At 47.9% G+C, this 17,506-nt stretch overlaps 1 protein-coding gene across 2 annotated transcripts in view; it reads left to right on the plus strand.

Annotated features, from left to right (window-relative positions):
- The first annotated feature begins 10,248 nt into the window (after window positions 1-10,248).
- Window positions 10,249-17,506, plus strand: part of Trpc3 (transient receptor potential cation channel subfamily C member 3) — a 68,483-nt gene continuing 61,225 nt past the window's right edge. Inside the window, exon 1 of one of the 2 annotated variants that reach the window (XM_087899524.1) lies at window positions 10,249-10,489. In XM_087899524.1, the coding sequence (XP_087755650.1) occupies window positions 10,305-10,489 (185 nt within the window). In that variant the 5' untranslated portion in view covers window positions 10,249-10,304. The remainder of the gene's footprint in view (window positions 10,490-17,506) is intronic. The other variant, XM_087899525.1, reaches the window with a different exon arrangement.

Genomic DNA, 17,506 nt, shown 5'->3' on the forward strand with positions numbered 1-17,506 from the left:
GATGGTGATGATGAACATGGTGGTGATGGTGATGGAGATGATGAAGATAACGGTGGTGGTGATGATAAAAATGATGGTGGGGGGGAGGTGGTGGAGATGGAAATGGTGGAGGTGGTGGAGGTGGAGGTAGAGTGTAGTAGGGAGCTGCGGGCAGGCCTGCTTTTCATCCCGCCCGGCTCCCGCCCGGCTAGCTTAGCCCCGGAAATAACAACACACAAATTGTATTCATTTAAACACTGCCTGGCCCATTATCTCTAGAGAGTTAGTTACTGACTAACTCTCACATCTTGATTAACCCATTTCTAATAATTTGTGTAGCACCACGAGGTGGTGGCTTACTGGAAAAGATTCAACATGTCTGACCTGGTGGCTGGCTCCATAGCGTCTGCCTCACTTCCCTTCTTCCCAGCATTCTGTTCTGTTTACTCCTCCTACCTAATTTTCTGTCCTATCAAAGGGCCAAGGCAGTCTTTTTATTAACCAATGAAAATAACACATAGACAGAAAGCCCACTTACATCATTTCCCCTTTTTCTATTTAAACAAAAAAGAAAGGCTTTCACTTTAACATAGTAAAATTACATATAACAAAACAGTAGAAGTGGTGGAGGTGGTGGAGGTGGTGGGGGAGGTGGTGGGGGAGGTGGTGGGGAAGGTGGAGGTTGTGGAGGTGGTGGAGGTGGTGGGGGAGATGGTGGTGGTGGAGAAGGTAGGGGAGGTGATGGTGGAGGTGGTAGTGGTGGAGGAGGTGGAGGAGGTGGGGGAGGTGGGAGGGGAGGTGGGGGGGGAATTGGGAGGAGAAGTAGTAGGGGAGGTGGTGATGGTGGTGGAGGTGGTGGAGGTGGAGGAGGTGGTGGAGGTGGTGCTTCTGATGCTGATAAAGATAATAATGGTGATTTGAGACTCTGGTACATAGAACACACTCTTATTGGATCTTTCAGGGATGATACACTATAGATTTCCTGTAGTCTGATCAGATCTTTAATTCTTCTCCACATTCTATCTTGGGATTAATTTTTTTCTGAGACAGGATTTCTCTGTTTAGCACTGGCTGTGCTGGACCTCGTTTTGTAGGTCCAGCTCAAACTCAAGAGAGCTGCCTGCCTCTGCCTCCCGAATGCTGGCACTAAAGGTGTGTGCCACCATGCCTGGTTCTCTCTTGGGATTTTAATTCCTATAGGTACTGGTAATGATTTTCTCTCAGTTTTGCAATCTGCAATAATAGAAAATGAATTCTGAATCAAAATTCATGGGTATCTTCTTCTAAGTTTCCTAAGTGGTTACTCCAGCTAAAGCCCCTCATTTCCCCAGCTGTCCCAATCCACAGATCCTCGGCACACCATTGCTATTCATAGCCACTTTTATCATTTCTCCGGAGTCAATTCGTTTCTAGATATTGGCTTGTTGCTGAGTTATCTCCAGAGCTGTCTGGGTTTTAATGCATTTGGCCACAGAGTACATCATGCTTCTCGCCAAGGATGAGCTGATTATTTTGAATGAAGCTTTATTGGTGGCAGAGGCCCTTCAATGCGGTTTTGGTTAGAATCCACCTCTGATTCACTAATCTGACTTTGCATGAAAATTGGAGCCATTTATGGCCTGGGAGCCTGCCACCTTCTTGCAGTTGTGTGTGAAGCTTCTCCCCCCCACTTGGGATGTTGGAGCTATAAGCTGCTGGCTAAAGGGGTGGGGGAGTCCCCAACAAACAAAATACCCGACTGAAATGATGGGTTTTGTTGTTGTTAGAACCAAGGCTGATATAACTTTTGTAAGAAATGCTTTGGTGCATAAGAATTGCTTGTTTGGCTTGGATCCCGAGTCTTTTATTGTTCCTAGGCTCTCAGAAGTACTGCCTTCCCAAGGTGTCAACAGAATCCACCAGACACAACTCCTTCTCCAGAATAAACCTCTGAGCTAAGATTCAAAACTTCTACTTTCCAATTATAATTTAGACTACTCTCCTGTGTTGTAGCCAAAGCCAAATCTATTGCATGCCAAGATATATAACCTGTCTCCTTTCTGGTTTACCATAAAAGAGTCTTGTTAACGGCTCCCATCTCCCCTCACACTCGTAAATACAATGGAATCTCTGATGGAGTTGTAGCCAAAACTTGAATTTAAGGAACACACATTTCAGTGGGGATTAGAGTGTTTACTAAATAGGTTATCTGTGTGTCTTTGGTCAAAAGCATCACCCCAGCTCCCTAACACCCCTTTATACAAAGAGTCTGGAATATTATGTTCGGTGGCCTCATCCAGCCCCTGGCACCCATCTTTGAAATGGAGCAGGAAGCTCCATTTTAAGCCCCCTCCCTTGGGAGTTGCCTTGGTCAGGGCTCCACCTCCGGGAAAGCCCACCAAGTGGTGACCCGTTCTCAGGGAGGGTCAGGACCACTCCCACAGACTATTTAGGCTGCCCCCCAGAGAATGAACGTGTGGTCTCTGTGTTTCGCATGGTCTTCCCTTCCTTCTATTCCCCTCACCATGCTTTCCCAGTGCCACCCAGGAGCACTGCACTAATCATGGGCATCTGTTATGCGGTCTGATTTGGTCTGATTGGAATTATTGGCGTCTGCGGAGAGGCTCGTCTTAAGAAATATGCATAACAGTGTGTCCAGTTGGAAGTCCCCAGATCTCACACATACAGGTGGTGTTGCAGGGATGTGATTTAAAGTTCTCCTGTCCGCTAACTCCTGCAGGGACAGACACCACTTCTTTAAAAGGCAGTTACAGGGTATCCATGAATTACCGTGGAAGCCACTCTGACATGTTTTGTCCTGGCATCTAAACCTCTTCTGAGAAAGCATTTGATGCATTTTATAGTTTTAAAAAGTGTTATATTTTATTCATTCAATTGTTCGTTCATCCATTCATTTTCCGTGTGCATACACAGCAGGATACTGGCAGGGGTCAGGGGGCTACCTCAGCTCTCTCCTTCCCCATGTGGATTCCAGAGATTAAATTCAGGTTGAGTTTGGTGGCAAGTGCTATTTTTTTTAACCTGCTGAGACCTGTAGGTGACCTGGACTCAATGCATTTTAAGAGATACAAAGAGGCAAGCAAGGTTACATTTAAAAATACATACATAGTGAAGATGTATGTTGTGCAAATTAACCTGGACCAGAGATTCAGACCTTGTCAGGTGATGACCTTGAAAATATTTCAGTCCCACACAGTTCATATTTTCTGCATCCAATAGTCTCCTCTCCTTATTTTTTCCTTAAGATCTTTAAAGGCATTATAATTTCACAACACAAGTACTAACAATTAAGAAATATCTTTGTGTGTTGTATGAATACATAGCTTTAACCTTTATTTTTAATTTTGTGTATGTGTATTATGTGTCGGGGTGGTATGTGCACATGTGTGCAGGTGCCCTTGGATGCCAGAAGAGAACATCAGATCTCTAAATGTGACATTGAGTTTCGTGGTTGTGAGGTGGCCAATAAAGGTGCTGGGAATGGAACTCGGGCCTTCTGTGAGCACAGAAGTGTTCTTAATCACTCAGCCATCCCTCCAGCCTCTGCGACTTTAATTTTTAAACAGAATTGGCATTAAAGGAACCACTGGCATGTGTGCAGGTGTCTCATAGATCTTTGAGGCAATTTATTCCATGTAAATACAGGGAGAAGTAGAAAACACTTTTGTTTTCCCTCCTGTTTGTCACTGTGCTTTACTTTGGCCTCGAGTTAAGAGTCACAGATGAAGGAGTAACATAGGAAGTCCAGGATAGGAGCAGGGAGATGCCGCCCTTTGTATATCCTAAGTGTGACAAGCTCCACGTTCCCTTCCCGAAATCTGTGCTGCTCAGGCGGGCAGTCTTGAAATGGTGTTTGCGCCCGCCGCAGTGAACGGCAACTCATGCTTCTAAGCACAGACAGACAAGCTGCTCCCTCAGTTACCTGGTCATCTGGAGACAAGAGGGCCACCCTGATCCTATCACAGAGCAGATCGGGGCTGAGGAGACTGTGCTGTCTGGGGTTGTGAAAGACATTTGTGTAGCACCGAACAATTGTGACACAAAAGGGCTGCGCAGTTATAAAAACAGACCACGCTTGGGGTTTCAGTTCTTAGGTGAAATTTTTAGTATTAGGAGAATGGGGCTTGGGTAGGATGGATGAGCTCAATGACTGTCGTAGGACTGAAAAGACGGGGCCGTTCCCACAGCCTCTCCTCCCGACAGGTGACGTGGTGACGTATAGGATCTGCCTCTGCCGGTTCCCTGTGTGTAAGCGATTGGAACGCTCACTCGCCCTCAAGGAAGCACAAATATAACTTTGAGGAACATAGCTTTAAATAGCTTTTGGGAGAAGGTCGGCAGGGATCGCAGGACTTAGGATGAAGCAGAGCCGTTTTTAACCCTTCCAAAAATAAAGGCTGGCTAGCCTTCCTCTCTGAATGTTCACACTGAGTGGGGTCGAGAAACAAACGCAAAGGTTTTACCCACTTTTCCTCACATCTCCTAACACGATGGCTCTAGAAAACCCGGCTTAGTGAGTGATTTTTGAGTCGGCTTCTTCGGATCGTCAGGAAAGCACCGCACCGTGATCCTCATCAAAGCCGCCTACGAGGTAGAGAGCATTGATTCCTTTGAGCGTGGATTTCCCATCTTAAAGAATATGTTACTAAGTATGCAGAAGAGTGCTTGGGTATGGAGAAGTGGGTTAATAATAGGTCCGGTCGTGTGAGAAAGTTATCACAAGCCCTCTCTGAACCTCATTTCTTCTTGTGGAGTTGTGCTCTTCTCGGGAGGGCGGTGGGGTTTTTTCACTACAAAATCTCATAATCCTCCAGAGCTGTGACGAGTCTGGGTCCCCTTGCTCGTAAGCTAACGAGGGACCACTCACAATTTCTCAGACAGTGGCGCAAGGATCAAAGCTCCTAGGCCAGAAACAAAGGACAGTTATGGCAGAAACAGCATCAGCCAATGACATGACGCCGGCCTGAGGAGCTCCGCACATGGAGTGGGCGGCTCTTTACTAACACACAGCTAGTGTTTCTAGTCTCTGTGTGTGTGTGGGGGGGGGGAATACTGTAACTTTTGAGAACTATAAACCCGTTAGCTGTTTATACACGAGTGTGTATCTGTGTGGGGCGTTTCCCCTTTAACAGCTAAGAATGGCCTGCCTGAAGGCAGAGCAACTCAGACCAATGGGGCTGCAGAGACCATTGTGAAGCCTGAAGCTCTGAAGAACAGAGATGAGCTGAGAGGTGACTCTGTGGGTGGATCAAAGTGATAAAACACCAGGGAAAATGGGTACTGAGAAACATAGCGAAAGATGGAGAGAAAGAGCAGGAGATGCACCCGGGAGAAGATTATGCCCCTTCTCAGGTGCCACGTGCCGTCGGCACCATGCTACCTTCCCCTATCCAGGGAAGGACAGTGTCTCCCCGCTCCTCACGTAGATCTCTTAGCCTCACACATTTGCCAAATATTTGCTGTTCCAACTACTGCTGCTATTTGCCACTATCTTTTGAACCCTCAATAGCTGCAGCTTCACAATTACACAAGTGTGGCAAGGCCAAATAGGACGTGTACTGACTCCCCAGGTCTCCGTGGCCTGTCGGTATCTAGAGCCTAGAAGGGGCAACAGACAAGTGGGCAGGGAATCCAGCGCAGAAATGCACCTCGCTGAGGCAGGACCTGCCTAGCATGCACAGTGTCCTCAGTCTGATTCCCAGCACAGCAAAACTAAAGTAAACAAAATGTTTGGGGTTTTGCCGTTCCTTTTCTGAGACATCTCACTGCAACCCTAGCCAGCCTGGAACTTGCTACATAAACCGGGCTAGCCTCAAACTCACAGAGATCCACTCACCTCAGCCTCCCAGATCCTGGGATAAAAGGCAGGCACCGCCACACTCAGCCTGGTTTTGGTTATTGCTGTTTTTAAGTCATGCCCAATAGCATATGCAAATAATCCCGGTGCTTGGGGAGTGCTTGGGGAGCAAAGGCAGGAAAGTCAGGTGTTCAAGGTCACCCTAAGAACACAAGTGTGATGCCAACCTGAGCTGCATGAGATACTGTTTATAAGCATAAATTCCAAAGCAAACTAAAAGTAGGATTTAAACTTGGCAGGATGGGTCCTGGCTTTAGCGCCCACACTTTGCAGTTCTATTGTCCTGAAGGTCACGATGGTGGGTGGCTAGTAGCTAAAGTTTACAGAGCGCCTGAGGTGAGATAGGCCGCAATGGTGTCACTATCAATACAATATTCTCACTTTACTTACTGTGAGAATCACTCCCGCGACAGAAGCTCCTGGGGCTTGAGGAGTCTTTCCCAAGGCCCCTGAACCCTGGGATGGTGAGAGTGGGATATGATTCCCGACCTCTGGACGATTTGATATGCTCTTAGATGGTTTCTTCATACGGTTCCTGAAGGTTTAAGCTAACTGTCCTGAAAGTACAACAATCGTTCAAAACTTCCTTCTACAATAAATTAGATTTCAAGTTCCAGACATATATGAATACATATGTGCATAAATAGATCAATACTCTTGAGTCAGTTTTTGTAGTTTGTGCGTAACGACTTCAGGGCTGACCACTTTGTACTAAATGACCAATAAGAGGGTTCATCCTTGGGAGAGACTTAACTCTGTCTCTCCCAGCGTCGCTAGCTGCCTGTAATTCTTTGTCTAGGGGTGGGACTCTGTGAAGTCTCTCCACTTCCTTGATGCAGCAGAGTTCCTCACGGAGGCCTAGGGTGTCTGCCGTTGGAATCCTTGCCACTCCCGGCAGCTCTTTCTCACTTTTCCTTAATAAATCTGCTTGCTCTGCTCACAAAAGAAAAAAAGAAACAGGTACAAAATGTTCTTAGAAATCAAGGGGCAAATTTGGAAAGCATCATCTGCTACCAGATTTTTTTTTAAGCACTATTTTACTTGGAATTAACATTAAAGTTCTGTTTCACGTATTCCTCAGCGACTAAGTCTCTACTTGAAGATAGTTCAAGCTTTGAATATTGATTTTTGGTTCCCCAAAGAAGTAACAGGTTTTGGATGTACCCCCGGCAAATGCATACTTAACAGAACACACTGGCAGCTGGTGGCACTTACCTGCAGTGAGAAAGCCTCTTCTGCAGATAAAGAAATGGGACAACACAGGCTTATGCCAAGAAGGAACCACAGTTCCTCTTTTCTAGGAACTGTTTTCTTTGAGTTCTCCTCTCCTCTGGGTTTTCTTTAAGCCCAAGCCACAGTTCTTAAGAATCGGAACCACTGGACTCTGTCTGACTAAGGGTGTAGCTTGGTTGGCAGTGTGTTTGTGTAACATGCAGCAAACCACGGCTTTGGTTCCCACTGCCTCCTAAGCTGGGTGTGGCAGCACACACTTGTAAACTCAGCACTCAGGAGGCTGAGATAGGAGGATCAGGTAAAGATTCATTATCAAGTTCGAGGCCAGGCTGGGCTACATAAAACGGTGGGTCAATAACAAGACTGTCAGCCTCTGATGGAATAGGTTCCTTGAACCAGAAGGGACAGCATGTATCACAGGCTGAACTGTGTGTGTGCCCTGAACTCACGGATTGAAATCCTAAACCCCAGGATCTCAGAATAAGACGGTAGTTATAGATGGTTTTTCAAAGACACAATGAATCGAATATGAATAGAGTCCTTATAAGAAGATTAAGGTGGTAGATGGTGCAGAGGGAAGGACATGCAGGGACACAGGGCAAAGGTACACACACGCACACACTCCAAAGACACCAGAGAAACTGATAAATAACCCTTGCTCACACTTGTAACTTAGACATTCAGGACCATGAGACTTGAGAGACAACAAAATTCTGGTAATTTAAGCCGCTCCATCTTTGAAATGTTGCTGTGGCAGATCCTTGGAAACAAACACTGGGGACTCCGACAACCCCAGAGCCTTAGAAAGCCAGATCATGAATTCAACTCATTGTGTAATTTTAAGGCACCCACGGACTTGTTAATTCTTTCATTCAACATGTTCTGTCCTTCTCCTGGGCATGATAGATTCAGCTCAATGGCAAAGGCAGAAGAGAAGCTCTCAAATAGCCCGAAATAAGAAGGAATTCACAGCTGAAACAGGAGAGCAAGGCATAAGGAATTAACCTCAAGTGGTAAGACTGAGGGGCACAGACACACAGTAGGGCAACCTCCAGTGTCTCTGGGACTGGGACTCTGAGGGTGGCCATCAGAGATGGTCAGACTAGAGGTCACCTCTCACCAACTCCTTAGGGGAGAGAGATGAAAAGACGGTTGGTTCAGTGTTGGCAAACGACACAGACAGAGGCAGGGGAATGGGAAAGTGACCTCAATGGCCCGTGATAAGCAGGCCTTACAGGGTTAGAATGTCCACGATGCAGAGCAAGAGGGGAGACTGAAGAATCTAAGAATCAGGGTCAGATCACACAAGGCTTGCGTGCCAAATGTGGATTTTGAAAATGAGAGCAAGGGGGGGGGCGGTCATTAGAGGGCTTTTCTTTTTGATGGGGACAAGTCACAACCAGACTTGCTTTGAACATGATCTCCATCTTAGGGGAGAGGTGTACTCCAAAAAGCTAGGAGGGCAGTGGGGCCTGGCTGAGGCAGGGCTACTGAAATACACAAGGCGATGTGCTCTACAAGTCTTCCAAAGATGGAACCAAAGGGTCTGGTAACTCATCTGTGGAAATGAACGCTTTCATATGAAGTAACGCGTGAAAGGGGTTTCCAAATGTTCCCACTTTCCCTGAACCATGACTTCCTTAGACACACGCTTGCTTACTGCCAGTGCAAGGCATACAGAGCACTCTGTGGACTTCCTAAGAACCAACTTAAAGGGAGCCAGGTTCTGTACTTGTGTTTGTCTTGAGTTTGGAAACAACTGTTTTTCCATGAAGCATGGTATCCACTGGATAAACTTAGAAGTGAACAAATCTTATTTCTCATTGTAGCCCAGCTGGTATTTCTATGATTCTTTTGTGGTGCATTGCAGAAGGTGTCTCTCTGAGGTAACAGAAAGTCTTGAACACACTCTTGGTCTGATGGGAGCTTTCCTAGTACCTGTTTACCTGGTGTGACACACTCAGTCTCTCTAGCCCATGGTGTCCTCATCTGTAAGAGGCATACAGGCTGGTGAATAGCTCAGAGATAGAGGCAGCTAGCCCTGGTCACTGGGTTCCACTCCCAGCCCCACTACAAACAGAACTACCATAACAAGGCACCTAGGTACCCTGATCCCTAAAACGCTCAGTGATCAAACTTTGTAACCGTTCCTCCCAGAAAACTGAGTGACCTTGGTTTTTAAGGTGCATTCCTTGAAGTTTTAAAAATAATTTAGTGGGGACCTGAGTTCCCTACCCAGTCCACTCTTTAATGCCTGGTGACACAAGCTGGGGAGGTGAGGATAGGTGGATACTTGGGCTCCCTGGCAGGCCAGCAAGCCTAGCCTAAGGCAGGAGCCCAGGACCCAATGAGAGATTCTGTCTCAGAAAACCAGGCTGGATCATCCTAAGAAAGGATACCAGGGTTTGGCCTCTGGCCTCCGCACACACACCAACACCCATGTGCACCAGTCGCTGTAATTGAGAGAGGCTGAAGCGGGAGCGGAAGCTGAAGGATTGCGGTTGCGGTCTAGGCCAGCCTATGTCAGACACTGAGTTCCACGCCATCCTAGGCCACAGCGTGAGACCATGTCTCCAAAGAAAAATAACAAAACAAAAAACCAAACAAAAACATTTTTCCCCCTGAAAAGTACTTCTTGAAAAGTACAGAACGCTAGTTGGATGCTTGGCCACTGTAAGAAATAAAGCATAGCGCACATTTAGAAATTGACTCGCTGTGAGGATCTGGGACTCAGGAACCGCACTTAAACCCCTGTGGATTCTGCTAAGCCTGACAACAGGGAACTAGCAGTGCTTTGGAAATCTGGAGAGCAGAGCGTGCGTAAAAACCGATTCCCGGAAAACTAACAAGTCGATGACTCCTTTTCCTTCCCTAGGACTCTTGCGTCTGCAGATGCAAGGGGGTTCTGGGGCTCCGGTAGAAAGGAGGGTGAGGGAAGTTTCTGCTGTTTCTCAGCTCCCCACCTGCTGGTCTGTCTGCTTCCTGCGCCGCGCAGTCTGCCAAGAGACTGGTCCTCCCTCCCCTTCCTCCCTCCTCCCTCCTCCCTCTCCTCGCTGGGAAACCACGCCGTCTCGCTGCGATGCTGTCGGGCCGGCAGACCGCGCGCAGCCGGCATCGCGGCCGCGGTCCCCGAGTTCCGCTGCAGGTCGCGCGCTCGGCCGGGACGTCCCCGTCGCCGCAGCCCCCGGGGCTTGTCGCGGGGCGGCTGGGCTGCTGACCGCTGCGCTCGGCCGCTATGTCCACCAAGGTCAGGAAGTGCCGGGAGCCCGCGAGGGTGACCTTGTCTGCGCCGGAGGAGGAGGAGGAGGATGGCGAGGCCGAGGGAGCCGAGTCGCAGCGCCGCCGCCGGGGCTGGAGGGGTGTCAACGGCGGGCTGGAGCCGCCCAGCCAGCGCGCGCCGCCGTCCCCGGGGCCCGACGCGTGAGTACCCGAGCGCGGCCGAGCGGGGCTGGCGGGACCGGGATCGGTACCCGGTAAGCGCGGCGTCTTTCCGCTTGCCTGGCGGATTCGGGCTCGGCGCCCCGGTCCTGCTGAGCCGGGCCCAGCCGGGCTCACCGGCACATGTGAGTGCACTGCCGGCGGACGGTCACCGACGGCGGGACTCGGGCAGAAAGAGCGGCCACCCGGGCTAGGACCCCGGGAATCGAACCCCGAGTTACCTGGAGGTCGTGGACTCTACTGTATGCGCACGACCCGCAGCGGCCCCGCGGCGGGTGGCGGGTGCCAGTCGCCTCTCCGGCCCGCCAGGGTAGAGGGCAGGGAGTAGGGCTCGGCGGGGCACAGTGCGGTGCTGAGCGAACAGAGTGGGTGGAAGGCTTCCCCGACGGCGCACTCACACCCAAACCCCGAGGGCAGCAGCTGAGAGGGTCGCTTAGGGCCAACTTGGGGCGGTGGTTCCCAGATGGCACAGGCCCGGTGACTCTTCCCCTTCCCTCCAGTCCTGATTTCTTCCTCCCCCAGTCTCTGTTTTCTTCTTGTTTCCTCTTGCAAAGTTGACAAAGCAGTTGACAACCGAGTGAGTGAGCAAGAACCTGTTTCATTTCCAACACTGACAGCATCTAGCCAGCTTCTAGAGGCAACGGCGCAGAGGGTGCTGCTCTGCTTTCCCTGGCGTTGCGCTGCACTTGCAGGAAGAGCGTGCCCTGGGAGGAAGGGTCCCGGGCCTGGGGACCCACGTCGGTCGTGGTTCAGCCCGCCAGCAGCCAGGTGGCTTTCCGTCCGGGCACGGGCTCTGCAGCGCCGCCTACTGCCCGAAGTCTGTCCGCTGCCGGGTCCGTGGCTAGGGGCGGTTCGACTCAGGAGAACTTAGGCCCTAGTCAGGACCCGTGGGACTTAACGGGATGGTAGGGAATATAAACAGAAATCAGTAACTGGGAGCGGATCTTTCAGGAAAGGCCCCGATTTAAAATCAGCTGCGCATCCTAGCGGAATTCAGTGACTGCTGAAAAAGCGTGCGGAGGAAATGGCCCAGGAAATGGAGAGAAGGAAGGCGCATCCTTTGGGATTACATCCCTGTTGGCTCGCTTCCGCCGTCTAAAGTTTCAGAATATCGTCCGCTTTTTTCTTTGTGCCAGACTCGGTTTTATGAACATGTATAGTTTCTTGATTTTTACAAAATTATTCTATTACCGCCTCAAATAACAAGTAAATAGGTAACACCCTTATCCGCGAGTAGGGCAGGTTAGAAATTACGGCTCTTGCTTCTGAAGTTTAAGGTCAGTTATGCAAAGCCTGGGGGCGGGATCTCTTGGAGTCTGACTACGTGACTGCTGTCATCGCTCCTTTCCCACGTGTACCAACTTTATACAATGCAACAATAGTGTCCTTCCTTATTTTTTTAAGGTCACCAAGTGTCAAGTAAACTTAAAGGAGCACTCTCTTCGCGTTTACTTGACACTTGGTGACATCAGAGACGGTTTGCTGCCTGCTGCAGAGCGGCCCTGTTCCTCCTCTTGTGTTGGGCAAAGCCATGATGTCTCTGCATCAGGCACTGTTTAAAGGTGAGCGGTTCAGCCTTGGACTCAGCATACATGTCAACAGAGCGGAACCAACCCCAGGGTCTCACTCAGTAACCTAGTGGCACAGCTGAGCTTAACACTCAGCAGAATCCTAAGAATGAGACCCCATTTTCTTTTCAAGTCCTTATTTTTTTCATTTTTTTAGGTTCTCAAACAAGTCATGGATTTCCATACTGTCTTTGCCTTTCCTCTCTTCCCACACTATGTTCTCCTGTGCCGTTTCCTCCCCTGCACTCGGTCTCCTCCTTCCCCTAATTTCCCCCTCTACTTATTGAATGTATCCCATTACTATATTTCCTTCCTCCCCGGACATTTCTTCCACTCCACTCAATCTTCCTTATAGTTTGATGACAGAATCAACACACACACACACACACACACACACACACACACACACACACACACACTTTTGTTGCTTATTTGTTTGGTCCACATTCCAGATTTCCACTTGGGAATTTTAATAGAACTGAAGGAGGAAGAGTTCCATCTGTTCTATCACAAGTGAGGCAGGCATCTTCATCCTTTGATGGGACTCTTGACTCAACCATTGCCTCAAACAAAGCTGTTCTGTCTCGTTTGTTTTCAAACTGGGACCAACTAGCATCATCAGAGAAAGCTTCAATCATGAAATTTTCAGTTATTAAATACATCTGATAAGCATAGAAAGGGTTGGAGATGTGTTCTTGTGAGTTTCTGCTCCAAGATGTTCTCAAAGGGACCCTTGTGCAGGCATGATACAATAACCCACAAAAATGAGGAACGAAACTTCCCTCCATTTGTGAGGCAGAGTGAGCAAGAGGCTGGGCATGGACAATGATGCCATCGGCCTGAAGAATATGAGTATTACTCAAAACCATATGAAAGTAGAGCTGTGGTGTGCTAAGTCCAAAGAAGAGAAGGTGATTTGTTTGTGGAGATATTGAGGAAACCAATATGGGCCCGAAAGGCTCACAGGATGAGACAAGGTGGGCTATTCGTCCACGTTCCACCACTAAGAATGCCTGGCTTGTTTCAGGAACATATTAGTTGAGTCTGGTTGGAGCACAAAGTATGTGGAGGAGAGCCTGAGACATTTTGGTGGGCAGTAGGGAGCCTTCGACTGTTTAGAAGCAGAAGCAATGTGATCCAAGTCACTCTGCGCAGCAGAGACTGCACGGAAGTGGCTGTTGCCAGAATGTGAAGGAACAAATCAGAAGGCTGATGTAGCTATCAGTGCTTGGGATCGGTCACAGGGTCATGTCAGTGCGACAGAAGGAGTCTGGGAGAGGGAACATGTGAATGAAATCTATGAGGTTTCTTTTCCCCAATGTACTCTGCATGAAGAGTTTTTAAAGAAGCTGGGTTAGGGACAGTTTGGGTATCCTGACAGGGATAACCAGGGCCGTTGGTGCCATAGTTGAAAGGAAAGGAGCTGTGGGAAGATTCTGAGTTTTCAGATGATTCTCCTCATGGTGTCCAGCAAGAGATAGGAATTCCGGGCTGGGACTGGGGAGAAGGTGAGAGCTGGCTGTCAGGGGACTTGTTCAGGAGTTGTGTGATCACACAAGACTGTCCCAAGAACCGTGAAGACAGAAGCAGAGGGAGTGTAAATTAGTGCCTTGAGGGAAGACTGATCTGATGGAGAGACAGGGAAGAGGGGCACGGGCAGGGTGGTGCTAACCCTGGGCTGCCCAGAAAACTTCGGGAAAACGGAAACACTGGCAAAGTGGTGGCAAATATCAAGGCAGCAGATGCTTATGAGTCTACCGTAAATATGAATAAACCTAGTATGTGTGAGTTACCGCAGTTCTCAGAATGCACTCGTTAACAGAGGCTGGCTTCCAGAAACGAGAGCTCTGTGCCCACAGTTAGTTATAATGAAAGCAGCAGTTTGTGTTTATGGAAGCTCCGGCTTGAGTCACAGCTCCTTAGAGCAGGTCTCATCGCTGTGGCTGACAAGTGAGGACATCAATACACACAGCCACGTAATTCCTAAAAGTTGCTAAGCAAGTCAACGACAGTTGTTGATGCGCAACTGTTTGAAAGGGTGGCCGAGGGCACGGCGCGCCGTATCCCATGCGATCTAGTAGGGTGTTAGTTTCTGTGGGCTGATTTGGCTGTGGGGTGAGAGCCTGTGGTAGGGATTGGGTTAGTTATCAAACTTCAGCAACCCTCCTCCCACCCCTGGAGGAGAACTCAGGCTCTCAAGTGACTGTTGCGCGTCTCTAAACTGGGAAGATTCTGGTTATAAAGGAAAAGGCGGGCTGCTTTACAATAATTAATTTTCAAGTAGAGCACAGGGTGGCCCTAAACTGAAGACCTTTAGTAATTTGATACTTTGCATTTTACTATCAGCTCTGTGCCCCGGAGGCACAGCTCCCTTATGTGTAAGAGAAAGTTGTCGTTTTGTCGGTTTGTTCTAAATTATTTTTATACAATGTCAAAGTAATGCACAAATACAGCTTTGCCTGTTAGACAGAGCACTAGAAAGCGTGTGCAAATGGCAAGCCCCCGCCATTCCCATCATCCTCCCGTCCTCTGTCCACACCACTTCTCCCATCCGCTCTGTTCCACCGCATCGGGTACTGACATTTTGTTACATATAACATTGAGATACCATCAGCAATCTGGAGAAGTTCTGCTAACATATACCTCTTATTTTCCCCTTATCGCCCACAACAAAATGTGTTACAATTTCTGGCCAACATCTTAAAGTCTTCATTATTGAGTTGTGTGACCAAAATACAATAATAATATGGCTACATTTCTTCTATAGGCCCATATTTTTCTTGAACTAACTATTTGTCACATAGTTATTTGGATTTTGAGCTAAGTCTTCTACAGTCTCCAACTGAGAATGTTTTCCCGAAAATACTCCTTCCGGATTTCTCTGACTTGCTTTGCATGTGGCCTTTTAGAATGGTCTCTGTATGCATGCTCTTTTGAGGCTGTGCCTTGGGGGGGCGATGTCTTTGCTCTTCTGAGGCTGTGCCTTGGGGGGTGCTGTCTTTCCACTGCCTAACCCAATACTTGCTGGACCCTTTGACCTGCAGTTCCTTTGTCCTCGGAAAATTGTCTTGCATTCATTCCTGAAATGTTTCTTTTGTTGTTGCAATTTTTCAGTTTTCCCTCTCTATTTCTTTCCAGAAATCCCATTATTCTAACATTAGCTTTCCTAAGCTTGTCTAGTTTGTCTACCTCCTCTCTGCTATTTTTCAATATTTATCATTTATATTATTCTTCCCGAAAAATCACATGCACGGGGTCTGGGTATTAAACCAAGGGTCCCATGTATGCTAAGGGCATGGATTTGCACTAAGCCCCACCCCCAAGGCCCAGCTAGCCGTTACAATGTTTATCTCTAAGACCTCTTTTCTTTTAAGTGTGTTCTTTTTTTGTAGCATGTTTTTTTCTTCTTATTCCAGGGATGTGCTTTTAAAAATTACATTTCTGGAGGTGGGGGTGCGGACTGATAGAACTGCTGTCAGCGTTATGGAAGTGGGCATTTGAAATTCTTGCTGTTTGATGCCTGCCCTGGAATGCCCACATCTAGTGTGTCTTTTTTTCCTGTGACTCCAGAGAGTCCGTAGTCTCCCTTTCATAGAAGAGTGTAAGGATTGTCATTTGATTGTGTCAGCTGGGGTTCAGGACCTAGGGAAGCACGTCGGCCTAGTCCTTGCCTAGACTTCAGCAAGTCACGCCTTTCAGAGGCAGCCTGATTTTTTTCCTTTCTAGAAGCCCCTGAACTTTTGGCCTTCTCTGCCAGTGCCGACCTGCTTTCTGTGGTGCTGTCTGGAATACAGCACCTTTCTTCTAAGTAATGAGCTACTCTATGACCTCTCTCGTTACCTTCCTCATACATCATGATACTACAGATGTCTCTTGTTTTTATGGGCTTTCATTACTCTTTGTTTTCTTGTCTGTGGGAGAATTTTGAAGAGAAGGGGGATAAGAAAGTCTTTTATTCCTTTGCTTGAAACCAAGCACCCCTCTGTTTATGTTTTGTTTATTTACATATTGACAGTATTTTTTTTAATAACAGAACCGAGACTGCAGAGGGAAGAATGCTGGCGGTCATGACATGGTTTTAAGCAAAGGGGTAGATAATATTTCCACAGTGGTGTAAGGACCCCCACGTCCCATCCCAACCTATCTTAGAGCTCTTCCTCCTCCACACTTAACAGACACTGAGTATTCTGAAGAGGGGTCTCATCTTTGAAATGGAAGCCATGCCCCTTGCTTTCTTTTGCAAATTAAGAAGTTGAAGCTACTACTGGATATCTAAGCCACAGCAGCCCCAGGTCATCTGAAATATCCAGGTTCCCAGGGCTCTGCTGTTTGCGCTGTGGCCTCCTTTAGTTAACACATTTCTCTCTTCCTCAAAGACATTTTAAAATAAGTTTACTCCAGGGAAGAGCAATATAGGGAACTATTAATTAGTATTAACTCATTTGTGAGAGCCAATTAAGTCATGGTTGCCACGCGGCCACTGATGGCAGAGCAACTTGGGAGCACTTGGGAGGTATGTAGGAGAATCAAGCCAGGGCAAAGGAGAGAAGAGGCCTTTCCAAACGAAAGTGACCCTGCCATGTGTTGCTGCCATTATTTGTCTCAGCACTGCAGAGGTCCCAATCCTACACTGCCCATCCCGTGAGGAGTAGGTTGTCATAGGATGTCAGGGATTTTCATTCCTGTGATGAGATAGCAAGTTTCTCATTCTTCTCGTTCTCTCCCCCCCCCTCCTTTAAAATTATCTTTAACCGTTAAGCTTTTCCTGTTTGCCATATCCCATAAACCATAACCGCGGTTTACACTAGGCAACAGAACACCATGGGAAATGTGTTGGAGGAATAAAAGTGTTGGCACAACTCCTGTAGCCTTGGTAGAAAGAAGGCCTGCTCAGCCTGGCTCCTCGGGGAGCATCATCACCTTGCCTGGGCACAGGCGTCTGAGGAGAGGGCTCTGGCTCTCAGCCTACCTCGTGCTGCCCTTAACATATAATGGTATTACTATAAGTGGGGAATCCAGCTAGTGCCTGTGCAGGGTGACCGTCAGGGAGTCTGGCCTTCCACAGGGCGGCTGGGGTGTGGACTGGGACTGGCTAGCTTCACACTTGTACAGAAGGGAAACAGCAATGACATTATGAGAATAATTAGGCCTGCTACAGCCTTTAATTTAGCATCTAGGTCAGGAATATTTGACTGCTGTTATCTAGTTAGAAACTATCCTGTTAAGAGAAAACTAAGCTCAGTGTAATGACATTCCTATAATTCCAGCATTCAGGAGCTTGAGGCAGGAGAATCACTATGAGTTTGAAGGTGGGCTACATAGAAAAACTATGTCTCAAAAACAAACAAACAAAAAAAGAATCCTCTCCTATCTTCAGTATTCAAAAATTAAGCGGTAAGATATATTTGATACTGGAGTTTTTAAATGATAT

The sequence above is a fragment of the Myodes glareolus genome, chromosome 20 (genome assembly GCF_982192425.1).
Source record: "Myodes glareolus chromosome 20, mMyoGla1.1, whole genome shotgun sequence".
Classification (NCBI taxonomy): Eukaryota; Metazoa; Chordata; class Mammalia; order Rodentia; family Cricetidae; genus Myodes; species Myodes glareolus.